This window comes from Hydra vulgaris, chromosome 02, assembly GCF_038396675.1.
Source record: "Hydra vulgaris chromosome 02, alternate assembly HydraT2T_AEP".
Lineage (NCBI taxonomy): Eukaryota > Metazoa > Cnidaria > Hydrozoa > Anthoathecata > Hydridae > Hydra > Hydra vulgaris.
The window spans coordinates 61,847,501-61,868,985 of record NC_088921.1 but is presented as its reverse complement, the minus strand read 5'-3'; the positions used below and the strand labels follow the sequence as shown (position 1 = coordinate 61,868,985).

General features: G+C 28.5%; 1 protein-coding gene across 2 annotated transcripts in view; it reads right to left on the bottom strand.

Moving 5' to 3' along the window:
* Positions 1 to 21,485, bottom strand: part of LOC101238151 (uncharacterized) — a 105,927-nt gene that overhangs the window by 47,258 nt on the left and 37,184 nt on the right. For both annotated transcript variants that reach the window (XM_065791626.1, XM_065791627.1), the window contains exons 14-16: positions 13,463 to 13,513; positions 5,391 to 5,468; positions 5,212 to 5,265 (exon numbers count right to left, since the gene is read on the bottom strand). In XM_065791626.1, coding sequence (XP_065647698.1) covers positions 5,212 to 5,265; positions 5,391 to 5,468; positions 13,463 to 13,513 — 183 coding nt within the window. The remainder of the gene's footprint in view (positions 1 to 5,211; positions 5,266 to 5,390; positions 5,469 to 13,462; positions 13,514 to 21,485) is intronic.

The following is a 21,485-nucleotide window of genomic DNA, read 5'->3' as shown; positions in this document are numbered from 1 at the left end:
TGTCACATAATAAATCATTAAATTCATCTAGTGGCAAAGACTGTAATAATAGTGTTGTATGATCAGTACTCTGCCATTGCTTGAATGCTATATCTTCTTCGAGCTCATGGTTCATAAACTCTTGCACTAAAAAAGTTTTTAATGCTTCAATACCAGGGCATTGGTTACATCGATGCAACATACATTCTGATTTTCCAAGAGAACAAACAATCAATGCCATGAAATCTTTATAACTTTTATTCCACCTAATGGCATCATTGAGAAATCTTGTATTTTGGTGATGTATACATACACATACATTATGAGTACCTGACGCATTAGTTGTAATGCACCATTTAGGTTAGTAAGTGACCGGGGCCCCCGCCCCGGCTAAAAACAGAGGTTTTTGCAAACCCGGCCCCGGCTAAACAAACACAATTTGCAGGGGTTACTAGCCAGGGCTGGATTTTTGTTGTTGTTGTTGGTGTTGCTGTTTTTTTTATTTTGTTTAAGTTAAAATTTGTTATGAAAGTTTAAAAAAATATAAGAAAAAGTCACAAAAATAATATATACAAATATAATATAATTCATAAATATTTACAATGACAAATAAGAAAGAACAAAGTAGATCAGATGGATACATGGTGTCTTTAAAAGATAGGAAAAGAAGCAATGATCTTAGAGAGAGTATGAGAGTAGTAATTATATTTATAGTGTGTATCAGAGAAGATGATAATGATGCCAATGATTAAGATGATGATCATTGTCATCATCATCATCATCATCTTAATCATCATCATCAACTGTATGCTTGATGATGATGATGATGATATTATGATGATGATGATGATGATGATGATGATGATATTATGATGATGATGATGATGATGATGATGATGATGATGATGATATTATGATGATGATGATGAGTATGATGATGATGATGATGTAGAGATGATGATGTAGAGATGATGATGATGATGGTGATGATGGTGACGATGAGATAATATATATACCTTTATATAAAATATATCATGAATTTTAAATAACAATAATATATTTATAAGGAACATCAATAGTAATGCAGCCCCCGGTCACAAACCCGGCCCCGGCTATGTTTTATTAAACCCAGCCCCGGCCCCGGTCAAATATCAACCCCGGTCGCTTACTAATTTAGGTTTAAGCGTACAAAACTTTGACAAACTGACTTTGATGTTAGGGTAGTCTTTTTTAAACGCAACATGTAATTCATTAAGATCGAGTAGCAATAACACTGATAAACAAATAAAATTTTATTGTGCATATCTTGTTAACTAGGTGGTTATTTAAAACACATTAAATATGCTGATTTCAAATATGCAAACCATTTTTCACCATCACGTCAAGTTGTAAAGATATTTGGGTTCAAATCTTCAGTATTTAAGGTAAAAAAAAAGTTATTCAAAAGTATGTCAACCTAGGTCTCAAAAGAAGCGTATTTTCATAGAGATTTTAAAAATGTTACTCATTTGTAATAAAAATAAGTATTTTTTGTATTATTGCTGAATATCATTCTGTTGAAATTTTTTTAAGAGTCTTTATCATTTTTTACATATTTTTTTTGTCAATAAATTTTAAGAAAAAATATTTATGTTTTCTATAATCTCTATGAAAATACGCTTCTTTTGAGACCCAGGTTGACATACTTTTGAATAACTTTTTTTTTACCTTAAATACTGAAGATTTGAACCCAAATATCTTTACAACTTGACGTGATGGTGAAAAATGGTTTGCATATTTGAAATCAGCATATTTAATTTGTTTTAAAAAACCATCTAGTTAACAAGATATGCACAATAAAATTTTATTTGTTTATCAGTGTAATCTTTTTTGAACATGCTGGTTTTTCTTAACAATTACAAAAACTTTTCCTGGCATCGTTCTTTAAAATTCATTACTTTGATAAAAGTTAATCACTAAATTAACTGTTTCTGGTGAAAGTGGGTTTCCAGTTTTTATTCAAACAAGATACTCAGACACATCTAAGTAGCTTGATATCTTTGTACGCGTCCATGATTTTGGTGCGAGTGTTAACATTTGCACTTTATAGCGATGAGTCAGTCTCTGAAATATTTTTTATTTCATACATTAAAATGTCTAGATCATGGTCATTGTTCTTGTTGTTAGAAATTGGGCTTTTTATTTCTGTTGTTAAAAAAGTTTCTTTAATATTATATGCTCATGAGACCATTATTGAGAACTCTTGTTGCTATAGCGCTCTCAAACTTTTGTTTTGTTGCAGACAATTTGCTTTGTTTTGAAATACTTTTTAGTTTGACAGGTGAAATTCCAAGCAATTCTATAGTAGTATCTAACTTAATTTTTTTCTCACTTTTTGATTCCCATTCTTCTTGTGAATTTAAATCTTCGTCAGTTTCTACTACTTTTTTGTAACTTTTACTGCAGAACTTCCAACCTGGGGTTGCACTAACATTATTTTCTTGCAAAAATTTTGCCAAGTCTAGGGAAATTTTTATATTACCTAAGAAGCAAATTTAGTTTTTAATTTTTAATTAAAAACTAATAAAAAAATTGCTATAAATAAAAAATTCTATTTCTTTTAATTTTCATATCAATTCTGTTGTAATTAATGTTAGATTACCTTTTATAGCAATTTTTTTACTTTCCTTGTGTGTTCCAAAAGGATTGCAACACTTTGTAATTTTTCTCTCAAAATATTTCCCATATACCTGCTCATGATAACAACATATAATTCTTATTGAATAATATTTTTCCCTTAAATTTGCTCACCATATTATTTCTTCTTGTTTTTCACAAGGAAGACCTTTGAATTGAACAAAACCTTGTTTTCTAGAAAATCCAGTTTTGTGGCAATGAATGTTAAGACTTTTTCCAATGTCACATTTCTCCATATTAAATATGTTTATTATTTATACTATTACCTGCCAAAAAAATATAAAAACAATAAAATTCACACTCTTTAAGAAAATACAAACAAGTAAAGTATAACCTTTAAAAAGAACAAAACAAAACTTATGCCTGTTTTTGATATAATAAGATGTAAGCATTCACTAATTTGAAATAATGAAAATAAATTGTTTCTCAAACTTAAACTAAAAAAAAATATATGCTAATTATTTTTATTTTAATAATTCGTTTTATGTATCAAAAAAAAAAAAAAAATTTCCAGGGAGATTGGGGGAGGGGGAGAGAGTTAGTCAGAGTCCCCCTGGCCCTTCCTTGGCATATGAATATAAATGTCCTAAAATAGTCACTAAATAACACTATTTGGTGCTTTATTTAAATAAATATTTTAAAAAACATTTCAATTGCTTTCCTTACAAAATTTAAATTTATCTAAAAAGATTTTGATCAAGTATTAGAGAGACAATTGATGAATCTATCAGGCAACCAAAAAAGTTTGTGCGGTTTTGCAGATCCATAAATAAATACACATAAAAACAGTTTTAATAAAGTTTATTCTGAAAAATAGTCTCCTTCAGTAAGAATAACTTTCTCCCATCGTGAAACAAGCTGGTATATTTCATTTTTATAAAAGTCTTGAGTTTGGTAGCTAAAAAATTGAATTAACTCATTTTCGAGATCTTCTCTATTTCAAAACTGTCGATTCCTCATATGATTATCCAGGGCCAAAAACAAGTGATAGTCGCTTGGCGCAAGGTCTGGTGAATATGGAGGGTGAAATAGAATCTCCCATTGTAAACGTGTTAGAGTTTCCCACGTGATTTTTGCGGTGTGCGGTCTGGCGTTGTCCTGGTGGAATACAACACCTTTTCTGTTTGCCAAAGCTACTTGTTTTTGGTGAAGAGCAACCAAAACTCTGTCCAATTGGGCTGAGTATATCTCAGCAGTAATGGTTTGTCCACTTGGTAGCAACTTATAGTGAACGATACCTGCTGTAGTCCACCACACACACAGTAAAACCTTTTGTTGGTGAATGCTTGGTTTAGGAGTCATTGGTACTGGATTGTTACTGGCCAATGATATGTTCGTTTTTTGTTGCAGTACATAATCCATTTTTCTTCGCACGTCAACATCTGGTCAAAAAATGGCACTAAATTGTGGCGGAAAAGTAATAAAGAACAAACGGTTAAGCGCTGTAGCTTGTTTGTTTCACTCAACTCATAAGGTACCCATTTGCTCAACTTCCAACGTTTTCCAAGTTGGTGCAAATGTAAATGAATAGTTTCATCACTCACATTAAATTTTAAGGCAAGTTCCTGACATGTTTGACTGGAGTCCTGCTTGATTGCCAGCTTGATATCCTCGTTGTTTACGATGGATGGTCTTCCAGATCTTGGTTTATCTTCAAGGTTTTCATTTCCAGAAGAAAATTTTTTAAACCACTTTTGACCGCCTGTTCTGCTATGGTACCTTCCCTAAAAGCAGCGTATATCTTACGACAAGCTTCTGCAGCTTTGGTTCCAAGTTTGAACTCATAAAGTAAACAGGCGCGAATTATCGCATCTGACACAGCCATACTCCACTTAAGACTTTTAAATTTAATATTACACTAATAAAACTTATGAAAGACACTGATTGATTCTCCTTAAAACAAGCTTTAATTTATATGCAAAATCATCCCCCCACTACAACCAGTTTTCTTAATACATTTCTTAGAAATAAGCAATTAGGATAAACCACACAAACTTTTTTGGTTACCAGATAATTCTTTTCAGTAGACCTTAGATGAAATAATGATATACAATTAAACTTTTTACTCTGGATTTTGGGCCACATTCTTCATTTTACCTCCAAAAATCATTAATTTACAAGTCAATAATTTTGAACAAAATTGGATAAACAAGGCATTTCCTGAGACAATCAAGTCTTGAGGGTGCTATTTTTGGATTCCTCGAATAAAAATCTATTGGGGTACCAAATTTTAAGAAATTTCCCCAAACCATTATGAAGATACTATATGTCAAAGTTGCTTTGTAGTCGCTTCAGATAATCACTAAAATGATGAGTCAACATTATTTCACCTGATGATATCTTTGGAACCCATGTGTATTTTTAACTAAAATTTTAGCAGTTGTTATTTTTTTAATATGGACTGCAAGTGAGGTAAAAATGAACAAATTCTGAGACGTAAAGGTGTCATGGTTTGTATGATTTCATATGGAATGACTCAGCAGTGTGATAGCAAAGCTTTCTCAAGAATAAACTCAAAAGATGGAAGGGAGCCTCCTCCCATCTTTTGAGTCTTACCTCTAAAACTTCTTCTTTAGTTGTTCTTAACTCATTGATTTGATTAAGAAGATCCTAGAAAATAATAACACTTTATTTTCATTAAACAGAAATGTAAACGCTCCTGAACATAAAACATTAAATCTTATAAAAGTATAACTTTATTACTTATTATATAACATTGTTATAATTAAAAAAACCTTATGAGAATTAAATTCTTCCGATAATTTTTCTCTGTCTTCTTTCATTTGAAGTAAACTGTTATCCAAAAGCAAAATCTAAACATAAATAAATAAGGTGATATATATATATATATATATATATATATATATATATATATATATATATATATATATATATATATATACACACCATTAAGTTACTCAGAAAGAATAAATAGGATCAATAAGTGTTATATAGCATTAGAAAGCTAATTGACTATTTAACTCAGAAATTAATAAATATTTTTAAATAATTATAGTTTAAAAAATTAATTAGGAGATAATTAAATAGCTGCCAAAAAAAAATCTAAATGACCTTATATTTTTGAAATCCACTGAATATACAAATATATATATATATATTATATATGGATAATATATATTATATATGGATAATATATATTATATATGGATAATATATATGGATAATATATGGATAAATATATATATATATATATATATATATATATATATATATATATATATATATATATATATATATATATATATATATATATATATATATATATATATATATATATATTATATGGATAATATGTTTCTAAGGACATACTTTCCTAATATATTTCGTGCACTATAATTATTAAAATGTGCACTTTGATTTAAAAAAAAAAAAAAAAAGATTACTCAACCAAGTTATTGCTGTCCCAAACTGTCTTATCGAACTATCAAATGCAATTAAAAATATTGTGAAACCTGAAGATATGTTAAGCATAGAACGCATAACTGATAAATCAAGAGAAATTAAATTTGAACAAACAAAACAACACCTAATTTGTAAGTTCAATTTTCATAACAATTCTAAAAAGAACAACAGTATGAAAAAATTCTTTCAATATTATTTCAATACCACCTACTAACCTTATAAAAAATCCAATATTAAATCTTTCGAATATATCAATCTCACATGAACAGGAAAACTTATTAATTCTTGGTCCGAAATTTATTCCAACACAAAATAAAATACCATTTATTGACATTATAACATCAACTGAGGAATGCGCTTTAAATATAGAAGAAAATGTGAACATAGAAAGAGCAGAATTTTTAAGACAATATGTCAACAAAACATTAACCAAATATTTAAGAGTGAAAATTGATAGTAATATTTCTAAAAATCAACATCTAGCTATCAATGAACTCAAAAATTCAACCAACATAAAATTATATCCATTTGATAAAGGTAATGGGTTTGCCATTTTAAATTTGGAATTAGCAATACAAAAAATAGATATTGCACAATTGCCAAGAACAACTTGGCAATTGTGCAATATCTGCAGTTGATTCAACTCAGAAGTTCCTAAATCTTATTCAACGTACCCTTTGTAAATAAAAAAAAATATAAAAAATTAGATTTAAAACATATGGAAAAATAGATCCTTCAGATGCAATTCCGCCCCGATTGTATGGTTGTATTAAAGCACATAAAGTGAAAAAAGTTATCCAATGCAAATAATAGTTTCAACAATCGGCACATCACCTCATAAACTTTTGCAACATCTTGCTGAGATAATGCAACCAACACGGCATTCATTTTTATGCAAATAAAAATGAATGCCGTGTTAAAAGTTCATTTTCGTTTGCATCAACAGCAAAAGAATGGTTTATTAATGACGAAGTTCAAGTGTCATTTAATGTTAATAATTTATACCCATCAATGCCACTTGATAAAGCAACTGTTACAATTATTGATATGCTAAACAAAGATAGAGTTGATCTAATACAACGAACAAAATTATCTTTAGTAGACATTCATAAACTAATTGATCTCTGTATTAGTAAGTGTTACTTTTTATGGGAAGGCAAAATATATATTTTAAAAAACTCTGGTCCAATAGGTCTATCCATAATGGTTGTCATGTCAGAAGCATACCTACAACATATTGAATCTAATGTTATTCAACAGGCTTAAAATGTCAATATTGCACCAAAAACTTATAACTGTTACGTTGATGATAGCCATGCTCGATTTTCTAATATTGATGTTGCATATTCTTTTTTATCACTTTTAAATTCACAAGATAAATCAATCCAATATACATGCAAATACAAAAATGCTCAACACCAATTAAATTTTTTAAATATTTGTATTTCAACCAATCATTCCCTTCACAAATACAAGTTTTCCATACACTGTATATATGCAATTACAAACGTACTTATAAAACCGAAATCATCTATTTCACCAAATATCGCAGTTGGTATTTTTAAAGGTTTTTTAGCTTGAGCATAAATTTGTTCAAAACATAACATTCAAGATGAAATTAATTTTCTTATTAAGATTTATACTGAAAATGGACATTCCTATAAACAGTATTCAAATATTGCTAAAAATCATAAATACTCCACACACCCATCATGTTCCCATAAAATTGATACCAAAAATCTTGTTATTTTATCATGAGTCCAAAATTAGGCCTTGTGCTTAGAAGAAAATTTTGTAACGTTGGTGTTAAAACAGTCTTCCATTATGGTAATCCCTTGATCAATATACTTTGCCGAAACAAGTCTAAACTGCCTCTGAATAGTCATCCAGGAGTGTACCAACTTAATTGCACATGTGGTGCATTGGAGAAACAAGAAAAAAGATTTCCACACGAATTCAAGAACATAAAAATAATGTTACAAAAGCCAACTGGGAAACATCTGGAATAGTAGAACATTCACAACATTGTAATGGTAAAATAAACTGGGAGAACCCTAAAACCCTAAAGGTATGCCATTTTTCAACAATTTTTTCAAATTAAATCCCAACCACCTGGGTTAGTCGACCAGTTGGATAAAAATAATTTTATGCTGAAGAAAGATTTTTGAAACCCATTAAGCTCCCTGCTTTTACAATTTGTGTCCCAAAACCCCCACATTTTAACCAAAAAGCGGGGACTTTAAATATTGAAATAAAACACCATTTTTTAATCTATGAACTCTAAAAAGCCTTAATTATTTGGAATTGGTTGAAAAGTTAAGTTTTTAAAAAAGTGCATCGGCTTGACCCTGAAAAAATGGGCGAAATGTTCTGTTTTTAGGTAATTATGGATCTATCAATTGACCATTTTTTTTATCTCTCAAGCTTTCCGTGACTAACTTTATCAAATTCTTGTTTATAAAGATTGATTTAAGCTAAAATTCAATTTCAAAAATAATTTCTAATATGGCGACACCCTATAGGAGGGCTTGCAGTGGGCGGTGGAGGGTTTGTTTCTCCCTCCCCTCCACCCTTTTTTTTTTCAGAATATGTGTGTACCATCTGCCTTGTAGTTTTATTTTTACATAAAGTTTGATTAGATTTTCATAAAGGGCTGCAAAATATGTGTTTTAAAGAAACACATTTATTTTGCTCATTCTTATGTTGCTGGGATAGTTAAGGTAAAAAAATTAATTCTCTGCAAAGAAAAATATATGGCATTGTTAAGGTCAATAATGATATATTAGTAAATAATCAAGACAAAATTTTCATCAAAAATAGTTGGCAAAACTATTACTCAACAAACCTTTCTTCATGTTTTTGGTGAAAATATTCTCCAAATTATGCTTTGTAAGCGCCATTTTTTTTTGCCACTCTCCCTTGTTTTTCCTTTTTCAAACTCTCTGAATCAATTCCTACTTTACACAACAGCCAACAGTATATCTTGTCTGTCTTCTTCATTGTAAACAGAATTAACAAACTTTGGCACAAGTATAATTGCCTGTTAGAGCAGTTGCTGACAATATATATTTGGTGAACAAATTCAATGAAAGTTTTAAATTGGTTGATAAAGGCCCAAAAAGATGAAGCCAAGGCCATCATCTTTTCTCAAATTTAACAGACTGAAAAAAACTACGAGTTCCTACTAACCAACTGTGACAAGCTAGGTGGTTTCTCCAGGGTGAAGTCTAGACCTTTCGGCAGGATTGGATTTTCAGACTTCTCATAGTGTGTAGGAACAGGTTGTAAGAAAAAAAATTTTGCAACTTTATCTTTCTCATTGCTTCGAGTTCTTTATCTGCGAAACATAATGGAATCAAGGTTTGATCCAAATACAACATATGTCGCTCAATTGATTTCTTCAATTCCTTCTAGTGTTGTGTTTAATCTCGAGAATACTTTCTTGAGAATTTCTTGAGAAAAAGTCATTATTTTTATTTCTCAATTCTCGAGAAATTGAATAAAAATTCTCGAGAAAAAAATTAAAATTATTATTTGCTTTAATGATTAATCTAATTCAAATTATAGTTCTATGTTCTTTGTGTGTGCGTAAGCCAAATGCTGCACAAGGTTTTCTTTTCTTTCTGTTTTTTTTTTTTTTACATTAAATACTAATACTATGAAGGCAAGAGTTTTCAAGTAATACTTTATTGCAATATTTTATATTTTATATAAAAAAAGAACGATTAAATTTTTTAAGAAATTTATGATTTGTCCGATTCTTTCAATCGATCTTACAAAAAGTTATCTGTAATTTATATATTTTTATTCTAGTTTTTATAGAAAAAATGAGCAACAATGACAAGGGCACGACTTACAAAGATGTTAAGTCATATTTTAAAATAAACAACGATGAGGCACATTGCAATTTATGTACAAGAAAATTATCATGCAAAGGTTCAGCGACAATTAGTATGCGGAGACATCTTGAACATGTCCACAAATACAATCGCGTATTAGAAAGTTCTATGTCTCATCAAAATAAATGGAATAAAGTTGAAAATCTAACTTATCAAACTATTTTAAAACTTGTAAAATGACCAACCCTGGCTGAATTGATTTTTAAATTGGCTGCTGAGGACAGTATATCATACATTAAAATTACTAAAAGCGAATTTATACGACAAAGTATGACCGCCAGGGGATTTAGATTACCTCGAAATCCTTCTGAGGTGAGACAATTAATGGTGGAATTTTACCATAGCAAGAAAGAAGAGATAGTACAGATTATAAAGAAACTAAAGGACCAAGAAAGAAAGTTCAGCGTATCTATTGACGAATGGACAAGCGTTAAAAATCGTAGATTCATGGGTGTTCATTTATACAGAAATAATGAAAATAATTCATTTAACCTTGGTTTGATTTTTATTGAAGGAAGCTGTACATCAGAAATAACTTTGGAAATATTGTTGCAAAAATTAGAAGAGTTTGGTCAATCTTTGCAAGAAGATATTGTGTCTGTTATGAGCAATGGTGCTGCGGTTATGAAGAAATTTGGTAGATTATCCCCTGCCTTGCAGCAATTATGATACAATCATGCCATACATCTACCAGTTTTGAAAACATTTTACACTGAACCGAAAAATGAAATAAATAAATCCGAAGATGAGCATGAGACTGTAGATAGCGACGATGATGCTAGCATTGGAAGTACAGAAAATGACATTAATTTGGAAATTGAAGTGTTACATAGCAAAAACTTTCAACTTAAATTCCAAATTAAAGATGCAATTGTAGGAATACGAAAAATTGTAAAACTCTTTAAAAATTCTCCAGTCAAAAATGGTGTTCTACAAAAATATGTAAAAGATCAAGTACAAAAAGAATTGGCTTGGCTACTAGACTGTAAAACACACTGGAATACTATTGAAATAATGGTGAAACGGTTCTTAAAAATCAAAAACTGTGTGCAAATGGCATTAAGTGAATTAAATTTAAACCACTTGTGGAAAGATAATTATATACAAATGGCCGAAATTCTATTAGCTGTATTAGAACCAACACGAATAACTGTAGAAGTCGAGCAGATGCAGCATTATTAACAGCCGAAGGAGCCTTAAAATTTTTGTTTAATAAATTAGAGGAAGAATGTAGAAAGAACCAAATAAGTAGAGAATTCTTAAACAATATCAAAGAAGAAATAAGTAAAAGGAGAAATAATGTTGTATCTTTATTCAACTTTTAACATAACCCAACAAATGATGAAAAATATGCTTCTTTTTTGGGTTCTGTCACTAAATCTCATCATGATATTTTAGTAAACACTTTGGATAAATATAAGCTAAGAAATTATATTAAGGGTCTGTGCTTTGACACAACTGCAACTAATACAGGGAAATATTCCGGGTTCAATTGCAATTGGAAATATTCCGGGTTCAACTGCAACTAATACAGGGAAATATACAGGGTTCAATTATATTACAACTGTAATATAATTGAACCCTGTGTTTGACAGAACCTAGTGTTTGTGCCGGAATATTTCCCTGTATTAGTTGCAGTTGTGTCAAAGCACAGACCCTTAATATAATTTTTTAGCTTATATTTATCCAAAATGTTTACTAAAGTATAATGATGAGATTTCCAGTACTGTATTCCATTGGCGGAATGCCAAGAAGCTTTAAATCACCATCAACATTTATGAGAACAGCAAAGTGATCTCATCTTTGTTTTGTAACATTAGTTATATCCTGCAAAATTTTTCCATCAAAGTGTGCGATTATTGGAAATTTACTTTGCCTTGCAGTTTTTATTATATCTTCTCAATATTAAGCTGCACTTGTACTTACTGCTTTCTTTTTTGCATGTCTGATGGTTAACTCAGAAAACAAAAAAGCTGTCAAACTGTCAAAATGTCAAAGAGCAAGTGCATCATATTTCTTGATAAAATATTTTTAGAAACACCTGTAATAGCAACTTTTTTGCAAATTTTTTAGGTGATACTATTGAAGCACTAGTACCTGATTTAATTTTGTTTGCTGATAATTCAGAATTCTGACAGTAAGAGACCTCACTTTGTTCTGATGATAAAAACTCAGTTTTATCAGTTTGATCCTCTTGTCACTCAATAAATATTAAATACCACAATCTTCTTTTTTCTATCTTCTTCATCTTTTGGCAATATTCTAAATCCTTAGAACCAAGTGTCATTTTACATTTCGCCATTTGATCTTTTAAAAATTGCTTATCTGAATTGTATGAAGCTAGGTTGTTTCCATGTTTCTTCTTTAAACTAGAGCAAATATCAGATTTTTGAATCCAAAAAACTTTCTGATCATTTTTTTAAAGATTTTTTTAGCTAATTCTGCTGCGTTGTTTTTTTTATTTTTATTTTTTTTTCAACGTTGACCATTTTTCAACTAGATCATTTAATAGTTTCTAGAGCACATAATATTTATTGAACTTTTTCCTAATTGCTTTAAAACTTTTTAATGTAGCCTCATATCAGAGGTAGAGTGAAAAGAGTCAAATTAACAAATTAGTATAAGCAAAATTAAAAATTATAATAAGTTAGTGAATTTTAAGCTATTTTTCTTATTCTAAATTAGTATATATATTCTTTAGTGTAAACTTCCCACCAAAAAATTTAGTGCCCCAAAACCCCCACTTTTTTATAAATTTAATTTATAAAAAAGTGGGGGTTTTGGGGCACAAATTGTAAAAGCAGGGACCTTAAAAATGGGTTTCAAATTTTTTTCTTTTTTAGCTTTAAATCAGTTTTATCTAACTGGTCAACTAACCCAGGTGGTTGGGATTTAATTTGAAAAAAATTGTTGATGCACCCTAATATATATATAAACACACACACATATATATACATATATATACATATATACATATATATATATATATATATATATATATATATATATATATATATATATATATATATATATATATATATATATATATATATATATATATTAAAAATGCATTGAATAGAACTTAACAATTTTTTAACAAATCCACTTCGATATATTTAACTTTTGCCTAACTTCACAAATCACATGTTTTATACAAAATGTTTCTATAAAAAATGTTTTATACAAAATGTTTCTATAAAAAATGTTTTATACAAAATGTTTCTATAAAAAACTTATAATAAACTAACTGAAGTTCTTATTAATAATTTTTTGTGTTATTACTATAATAAATTATTAACATAACAACAAAATAGTAATGAAACATCAAGCATAAAAAAAGTATTAACACAAGAACAAAATGTAATAACAACCACTAGAAAAAAACAAAAAAGCTTTATCAATAAAGTGAAAGTTATTCTAAAAATTTTTACCTTGAAAGCTTTTTTTGTAACTTAAGATATAAATGACTTAAGTAACACAGTTACCTTGCTTTCATAATCTTGTAATGTGGCATACAATGAATGGTTCTCACGCTCCTGAAAAAAATAATTAATTAACATAGATATGTGTTCAAATTGTTTGTTCATTTTTTGCTATCATAAAAAAAATGTAAATTAGTTGAAGTCAAAGTTTTATGTGATTTTTTTTTTTTTGTAGATGATTGTAATAATAAAATTATTTTTTACACATTAATAATCTTGTCATTAAAAATGTTTAATGAAAAATATTATTTGTTGAAAAAACAGCTTTTTGAACACTTTCACTTCTTCATATATAGGTTTTTTTGTTTATTTAAAACATTGAATTCAGTCAAACAAAATTGTTTTGTAAATGTTTTCAATTTATCATACAAAAGTTATATTTTTATCTGAAAGAGCGAACAAATTTTTTTTTTGCCTCAAAATTTTAATTGCATCAAAAATCTATGTTGTCATTAAGCCTGACAATAAAACTGAGTTTATTGACAATGGAGTTAAAAAATATAAACTGACAAAAATATATATATTTTTTTTTTTGTTAAATCACCTCCCCAAGGCCCAGAAGGTCACTACAGACGAGGAGGCTACTAAATTGTGGTTATAACCCTCTCTCAACTCTATAACTCCAAAACACGAACCTTGACAAACAAGGCCGCTGCGCGGAGAAACAAGTTGAGCGCGGTACTACCAGGGATGTGGTGGGGATCGAACTCGGAACTTCTCGCTTATGAAGCGAGCGCTCTACCACTACACCACTACCGCATAGTTTAACTGTAAAAAAGGTCTTGAGTTTGGGAGAAAGCAAGCATCAGAATCAGTTCATGCAGATTTAACTATAAAAAACTATTTGCCTATCATTAAATACTGATAAAATTATAAAAACTATTTTTAGCATTTTGTTTATCTGTTTTAGAGACCTGTTTTATGTTTAAACATTTTTAAAAACACTTTTTTTTATCTATTTATTTTACCATAAAATATGGAAATTTAAAATAATATACTATAAACTTATATAAGTAAGGTTAGGTGTCACTCATATAGTTAAAAACTAGTCGATGAAGTTAAAAACTTAGTAAAACATATAGATAATATAAAATAAATTAAAGAAAAAGATAAAGAAAACTAGCACAAAAACATAAAAGAGAAAAAAGAAAATTAAAAAAAAACTATATTAAATAATGATAATATTAACAATAATATAACAGCATAATAATAATAATAATTATTATTATAACTATAAAGCTACTACAAAACTACAATAACTATCATTATAAATAATATTAAATAATTATAAATAATATGAAACAAAGACAACTAAAACAAAGATATATGATAATAATAGTAATCAAGTTTAAAATAAAATAAAAAATAATAATAGTTTTATTAATACAGTAACATATTAAAGCAATAATAATAAAAGATATAATTAATATAACCCAATAAAAATTTATTAATTTGGTTTCTATTGAGAAGGAGAAAGTTGTTAATAAAAGGAGATTTATTAAAAATCTTTTTTTTTAATAAATTGTATTGATTGGTTCCAGTGAGAATTGATGTTTTATGGAGAATTTGCCTGATTCGAAAGTGTTGAAAAAGGATGGGTGCAAATTAATATTTTCAATATTTCAACTGTAATATTTATGTGTAATATTTATCCCTTGTTTTAATAAAAAAATTCGGTAGATTATTTTGGAAAAAATTAAACACAAAAAGACAGTTATAAAGCTTTACAATTGATTTTGAAATTTTAGAATTTCAGAAAACCAATTTTGAATATTAGATTGTAAGGAGAAAATTTCATAATTCTTATGGATGTACACTGTAAACTATTTACACAATTTTTTTCTTTTTGACCCCAAACAATGCAACAATAGCTCAGATGGGAAGAAAACAAGGAATAGTAAATTGATATTTGAGAATGTTGGGGAACATAGTGTCATATTAAAGATTGTCTTGTGAGAGTTGTCTATTGTCTTGTGAGAGTTTTTTATTTAATTAAATTAGTTAATAGTACCATGATAGGTTTTTGTCAAGAAATACCTTGAGATGTTCTTTATATTTAGATGGGAAAAGTCTTCAACCATTAATTCTAAATTTTTTTTGGAGGGTTTATGCGGTTTCTCCAAAAATCAGTAAAACTGATTTTTGGAGAAACCGCATTTCTCTAAAAATCAGTTTTACTAATTTTTAGAGAAATACGGTTACTATTTAACCAATGACACAAATGATAAAGACCTGAATTAACTTTTTTTAAAGTTGCGCAAGTGATTTATTAATGCATAGAAGATTAGTGTCAATAAATGAAGACTAGTTTTATACATGGGAAATTACATAATACAGAATACTATTAAAAAGCAGCAGTAATTAAGCAAAACATAATATGTCTATTTTAAATCATGTGAAATATATGTACTTCAATAAAGTTAATCATGTACTGGCCCGACAGCTTTTATAAAAGTTCTAAATGTTTGAACCTTCATCTGAAAATGATAACCCATTTTTAATTTATTTCTACTGACGTTTTTAATACTAGTAGTTTAATTAACTAATATTAACTAATTTTAACTAATGTTACTATTTCTTAACAATAAACAAAAAAATTAGATTGGGAGTTTTATAGGTTTTTATATTTTTCAAAACTGAATCACTGCTGTTCACCCACTACTATTGCTATTATATTATCTATTGTTGTTATTATACTATTATTATCTATCTTCAAATCTTTCTATCTATCTATCTATTAGGGTGGGTCATATTTTTAGTTTTTCTGATTTTTGCATTGTTACTAGTGGGAAAAGTTGCTACATCATGTAATATGACTGCCTGAGAAATATTAGCTTTTTTAATTTAGTTTAATAGAGGCAACTTTTGCTTATATTACATGGGTATGAGATCCAATGTTATTCGCCAACATATCACCTGAAAATAAGTAAAAACACCATGAAATAAATAAAAGCTACATTTGTATACTGAAAAAGAATGTGAAAATGCAAAATCCTTATATTTTGTACTTTTTACTGTCGAATTTTGGATATTTAAGTTTCGAATTTGAAGCGAAAACAAGCATTCCATGACATTTTTCATAGGTTGTGACAATCTTGGATACTCTAGATACTTCTTTGACCAAGTGTTCAACATTTTGAGAATGGCATGGAATATCAGGAACTTGAAGAGTGCCATTTGTAACATTGATTAAGAGGTCTTCATTGTTCACTTCAGATAAAATTGGAGGAGGAGAGATATCAACATTTGACCAGTCGATCATTTCTAAATATAAAGAAGCATGGAAATTCAGAAAACTCTTTTGAAGAAAACACGTACCTCATCAGTATTCTCTTCTACATGCAATTATTTTTTTTGCTGCATCGACCACTTTTTTTTTGTCTTCATCTTTGATGCCTGACAACAAAACACCTTCAGGGTGAGCGAAATAACAGTTTTTTTGTAATACAACATCCAAATTTTGGAATCCTCGGATAACAGTATAGCATGCATTAAGTAAGCATTTTTGATCTTAACTGAGATCATGAATGATGTCATCAGACATTTCAATGAGTACTCCAATTACACTTATGTTGTACTGGCGAAGTCAACTATCAGTAGAAAATGAACATCAAAAGATAGTTGTTCACCAAGAATGCTTTTGAATACAGTAAGACCAGATGTACTGCCATCAAGTACAGCGAAAATTGTTCTGAGAGGCAGCTCATTCAAATGAAGCAAATAAATACACCATTGAAGAGGTTTGCCAATACGAGTTTTAAGTAAACAAATAATACTTTTTTTCCAGCCCGTGTTTACATTGGTTCAATCACTTTCAACACTTTGTAAAGTCACAAGCGAATTTCTGTCATTTAAAACTGAAATAATTTTTTTCGCAACATCAACTGCTTCACCATTTTGTGGACAAATGTGATCAAAGTAGACGCCGTTTTGAAATGGGAAGATAACGTTATGATCTTCTTTGATGGAAGTGGCCCTGCTAATTTTACCATCGTCTTGTTTCATTAAACTTAGACATGTCTGATGTATAGATAATGCTTAAAGGCATCTGCTTTTGTTAGCAATTGACTTTCTGGAAATTATTAAGGTTGGCCACATACTGAGTGTTCTATGTCACTTCCTGTTTTGATAAACTTTTTCTTCATGTTCATTATGCAATCTAAAATGAATAAGAATAAAAAACCATTTGAAATCCACATTTGCAAAAAATAAATCAACTCTTGTGAACGTAAATATTAAGTGCCAACAAATCAATACACACACATTCAAACAATTCTACAATGCGCTAAACTTTAACACTAACAATCAAAGCATATTTAAAGTATGCATATTTTAATATTAGTATTGCAATATGGATTTAGAACACTCACAATATTGTGAGTGTTGCATTATCGCGATTATATATTGAAAAACAACTATCTGATAGTTATTGATTTTATCACGTTCATTACATAAAATCTTATATATATGTATGTATGTATATATATATATATATATATATATATATATATTTACAATATATATATTTACAATATATATATATACAGTATATATATATAATATATATATATATATAATGTATATATATATATTTACAATATATATATATATATATATATATATATATATATATATATATATATATATATATATATATATTGTATATATATTGTATATATATATTATATATATACAATATATATATATATATATACAATGTATATATATATATATATATATATATATATATATATATATATATATATATATATATATACAATATATATATATATATATATATATATATATATATCTATATACAATCTATATATATATATATATATATTGTATATATATATATATATTGTATATATATATATATATATATATACAATATATATATATATATACAATATATATATATATATATATATATATATATATATATATATACAATATATATATATACAGTACTGTGAATAAGTTTTAGACCACTTACATTTTTTCAAAAAATCCCAGAGAATTCTTCTCTAATATTTAAGTTTGTAGTTTTAAATTATAAACTTATTAAAACACATGTATTTCACACAAAATATGGAACAATTACAAACTTTTTAATGTCAAACTTCATAAAAACTCTTAATATTTACTATGTCCTCCCTTTGTCTCAATCCCAGCCAAAAATCGCCAGGGAATAGATTTACACAAGTTAGTTATGAAATCCTGTGGTATGTTGTGCCATTCTCTTTGAAGTACTTCAAAACATTCTTCAGCATTTCAGGGAGCATGTTCGACCTTCTTTCTGTACAGGTAATCCCAAATATGCTCATTTATATTCAAAACTGAACTCTGGGGAGGCCAGGTAATCAATTCCAGTACTCCTTCCTCTGCCATTTCATTTAAATAATTTTTTGCCACTCGGGAACAATGTTTTGGGTCATTGTACTGCTGCAGAATAAAATTATGACCTATTAGTCTCATTCCGATTGATACAGCATTGTACCTTAGAATATCCACATAATGTTCCCCGCTGATTCACCCCCTATTTTGATCAAATCACTTACTCCAGATGAAGATAAACAGCCCCAAACTTGTAAAGAGCCTCCTCTGTGTTTAATAGTAGGGTTTAAATACTGGGGCTGATAGGCCCAAAGTATTTAAACCCTACTATTTCGAGTTTGGACTCATTGGTGTACAGAACCAGATTAAACATTTTCTGGGCCCAATCTTTGTGTTGTTTTGCATATTTAAGTCGCTTTTCTTTATTGCCACACCATAATAATGGTTTTTGAATTGCAACACACCCTCTTAATCCCAATTTAAGTAGGTGCCGTCGAATAAAAGAAGAGCTGACATTTTTCCCAGGTACTGTGTTAATGTCTTTTGCCAGCTCAGTTGATGCTTTTTTTGTATTTCTTAAAGATAGGATTTTTAAATATTTATTGTCATCTTTTGTTAATTAGGAGGTCTACCACTTTTCTTTCTATCTTCAAGGGAGCCAGTTTCTCTAAACTTTTTAATGATTTCTGTAACAGAATTCTTCGAATATCCTGTTTTGGATGTAGTTGTTATGACACATTGTTTTAATAAATAAACAAACAAATCTCTCATGATTCCTCATCAATTTTGTTTATTTATTCAAAACATTATCTTTTTTCAACTTTTCTTATATATTATTAAACTTAAGTACGCTTTAAAAAAATTACATAGCAAAAATTACATAGGAAAAAAATTGTAAATACGTCTAATTATACAAGTGGTCTAAAACTTATTCACAGTACTGTATATATATATATATATATATATATATATATATATATATATATATATATATATATATATATATATATATATATATATATATATATATATATATATATATATATAATAGGTGTATGCATATGAAACCGCTGTTTAAAATAAGACAAGTTAATTTTCTTTTTAAGACAAAATTAATGTATGGATGATTATGTGTGTGAAACTACGTTCAATTTGCTTTAAATATCATAGTTTTTAATTTGATTTTATTCATATCTAGATAATTTTATACATCTTTCAAAATGAACAACTTTGTGCCTTCAAATATGCATTTGCGGGAAGTATTACTTCACTATTTTATTTTTAAGAAAACTGCTGCAGAAAGTCATCGTTTGCTTGTAGAAGCTTATTCTGACCATGCTTTATCTGAAACAACTTGCAGAGATTGGTTTAGAAGATTTAAAAGTGGCGATTTCGATCTTGACAACAAGGAACGTGGTAAACCTCCAAAAAAATTTGAAGATTCAGAATTGCAAAGTTTATTGGACGAAGACGATGCTCAATCCCAAGAACAATTAGCAGAAGAGTTGAATGTTGATCAGGCAACAATTTCAAGACGTTTACAAGCTCTCGGTAAAATAAGAAAAGAAGGAAAATGGGTTCCACATGAATTGAAAGAACGTGATATTGAAAGGCGTTTAGTGACATGCGAAATGTTATTGAATCGTTTTGAAAGAAAGTCTTTTTTGCATCGAATAGTGACTGGAGACGAAAAATGGATTTATTTTGACAATCCAGTCCGCACAACACATTATGTTGACCCAGGCGCACCTGTAAAATCAACACCAAAGAGGAATATTCATGGAAATAAGGCTTTGCTGTCTATTTGGTGGGATCAGATTGGTGTGGTATACTATGAGTTGCTAAAACCTAAAGAAACAATTGATGGGCCACTTTACAGACTCCAATTATTCCGTTTAAGAAAAGCATTAGAAGAAAAACGACCCGAATATGCTGAGAGACACGATAAAATAATTCTTCAACATGACAATGCTCGTCCTCATGTTTGTAAAGTTGTTCAAACAGCGTTGAAAACTATCGGATGGGAAGTCTTATGCCACCCGCCGTATTCACCAGACCTTGCTCCATCAGATTACTATTTATTCCGATCAATGTCACATGGCTTGGCAGATCAGCACTTCTCGAATTATGAAGAGGTCAAAAAATGGCTCGATGATTGGATAGCTTCTAAACCTGAGAAATTCTATTGGGATGGAAATCATAAGTTACCAAAAAATTGGCAAAAAGTAGTAGAAAATAATGGAAATTACATTCAAAGAAATATAAATAAAACATCTCCAAAACAAACGTTCTAATTCAAAGAAAAAACAGCGGTTTCATATGCATACACCTATTATATATATATATAAATTAAAACTCCCATGACAATTCTTTAACTACAATAGTCTTTAAAATTACCTTTAAAAGTAATCATAAAGAAATGCATGAATTTTAATTCAAATGAAATTTTAAAAATTTCATTTGAATTAAAATTCATTGGTGAATTCGAACTACGTAGAAAAGCGTTATTTAAGAAGTTTAAAAGTTGTTTCCTTAAGATGTTGAAGGAAGCTTGAATTTTCATTGTTTTCTTATTTTTTTCATATTATAGCAACTTTTTGTAATAGTGACAATAAATTAAAAAAATATGACCCACCCTACTATCTATCTATCTATCTATCTATCTACCTATCTATCTATCTATCTA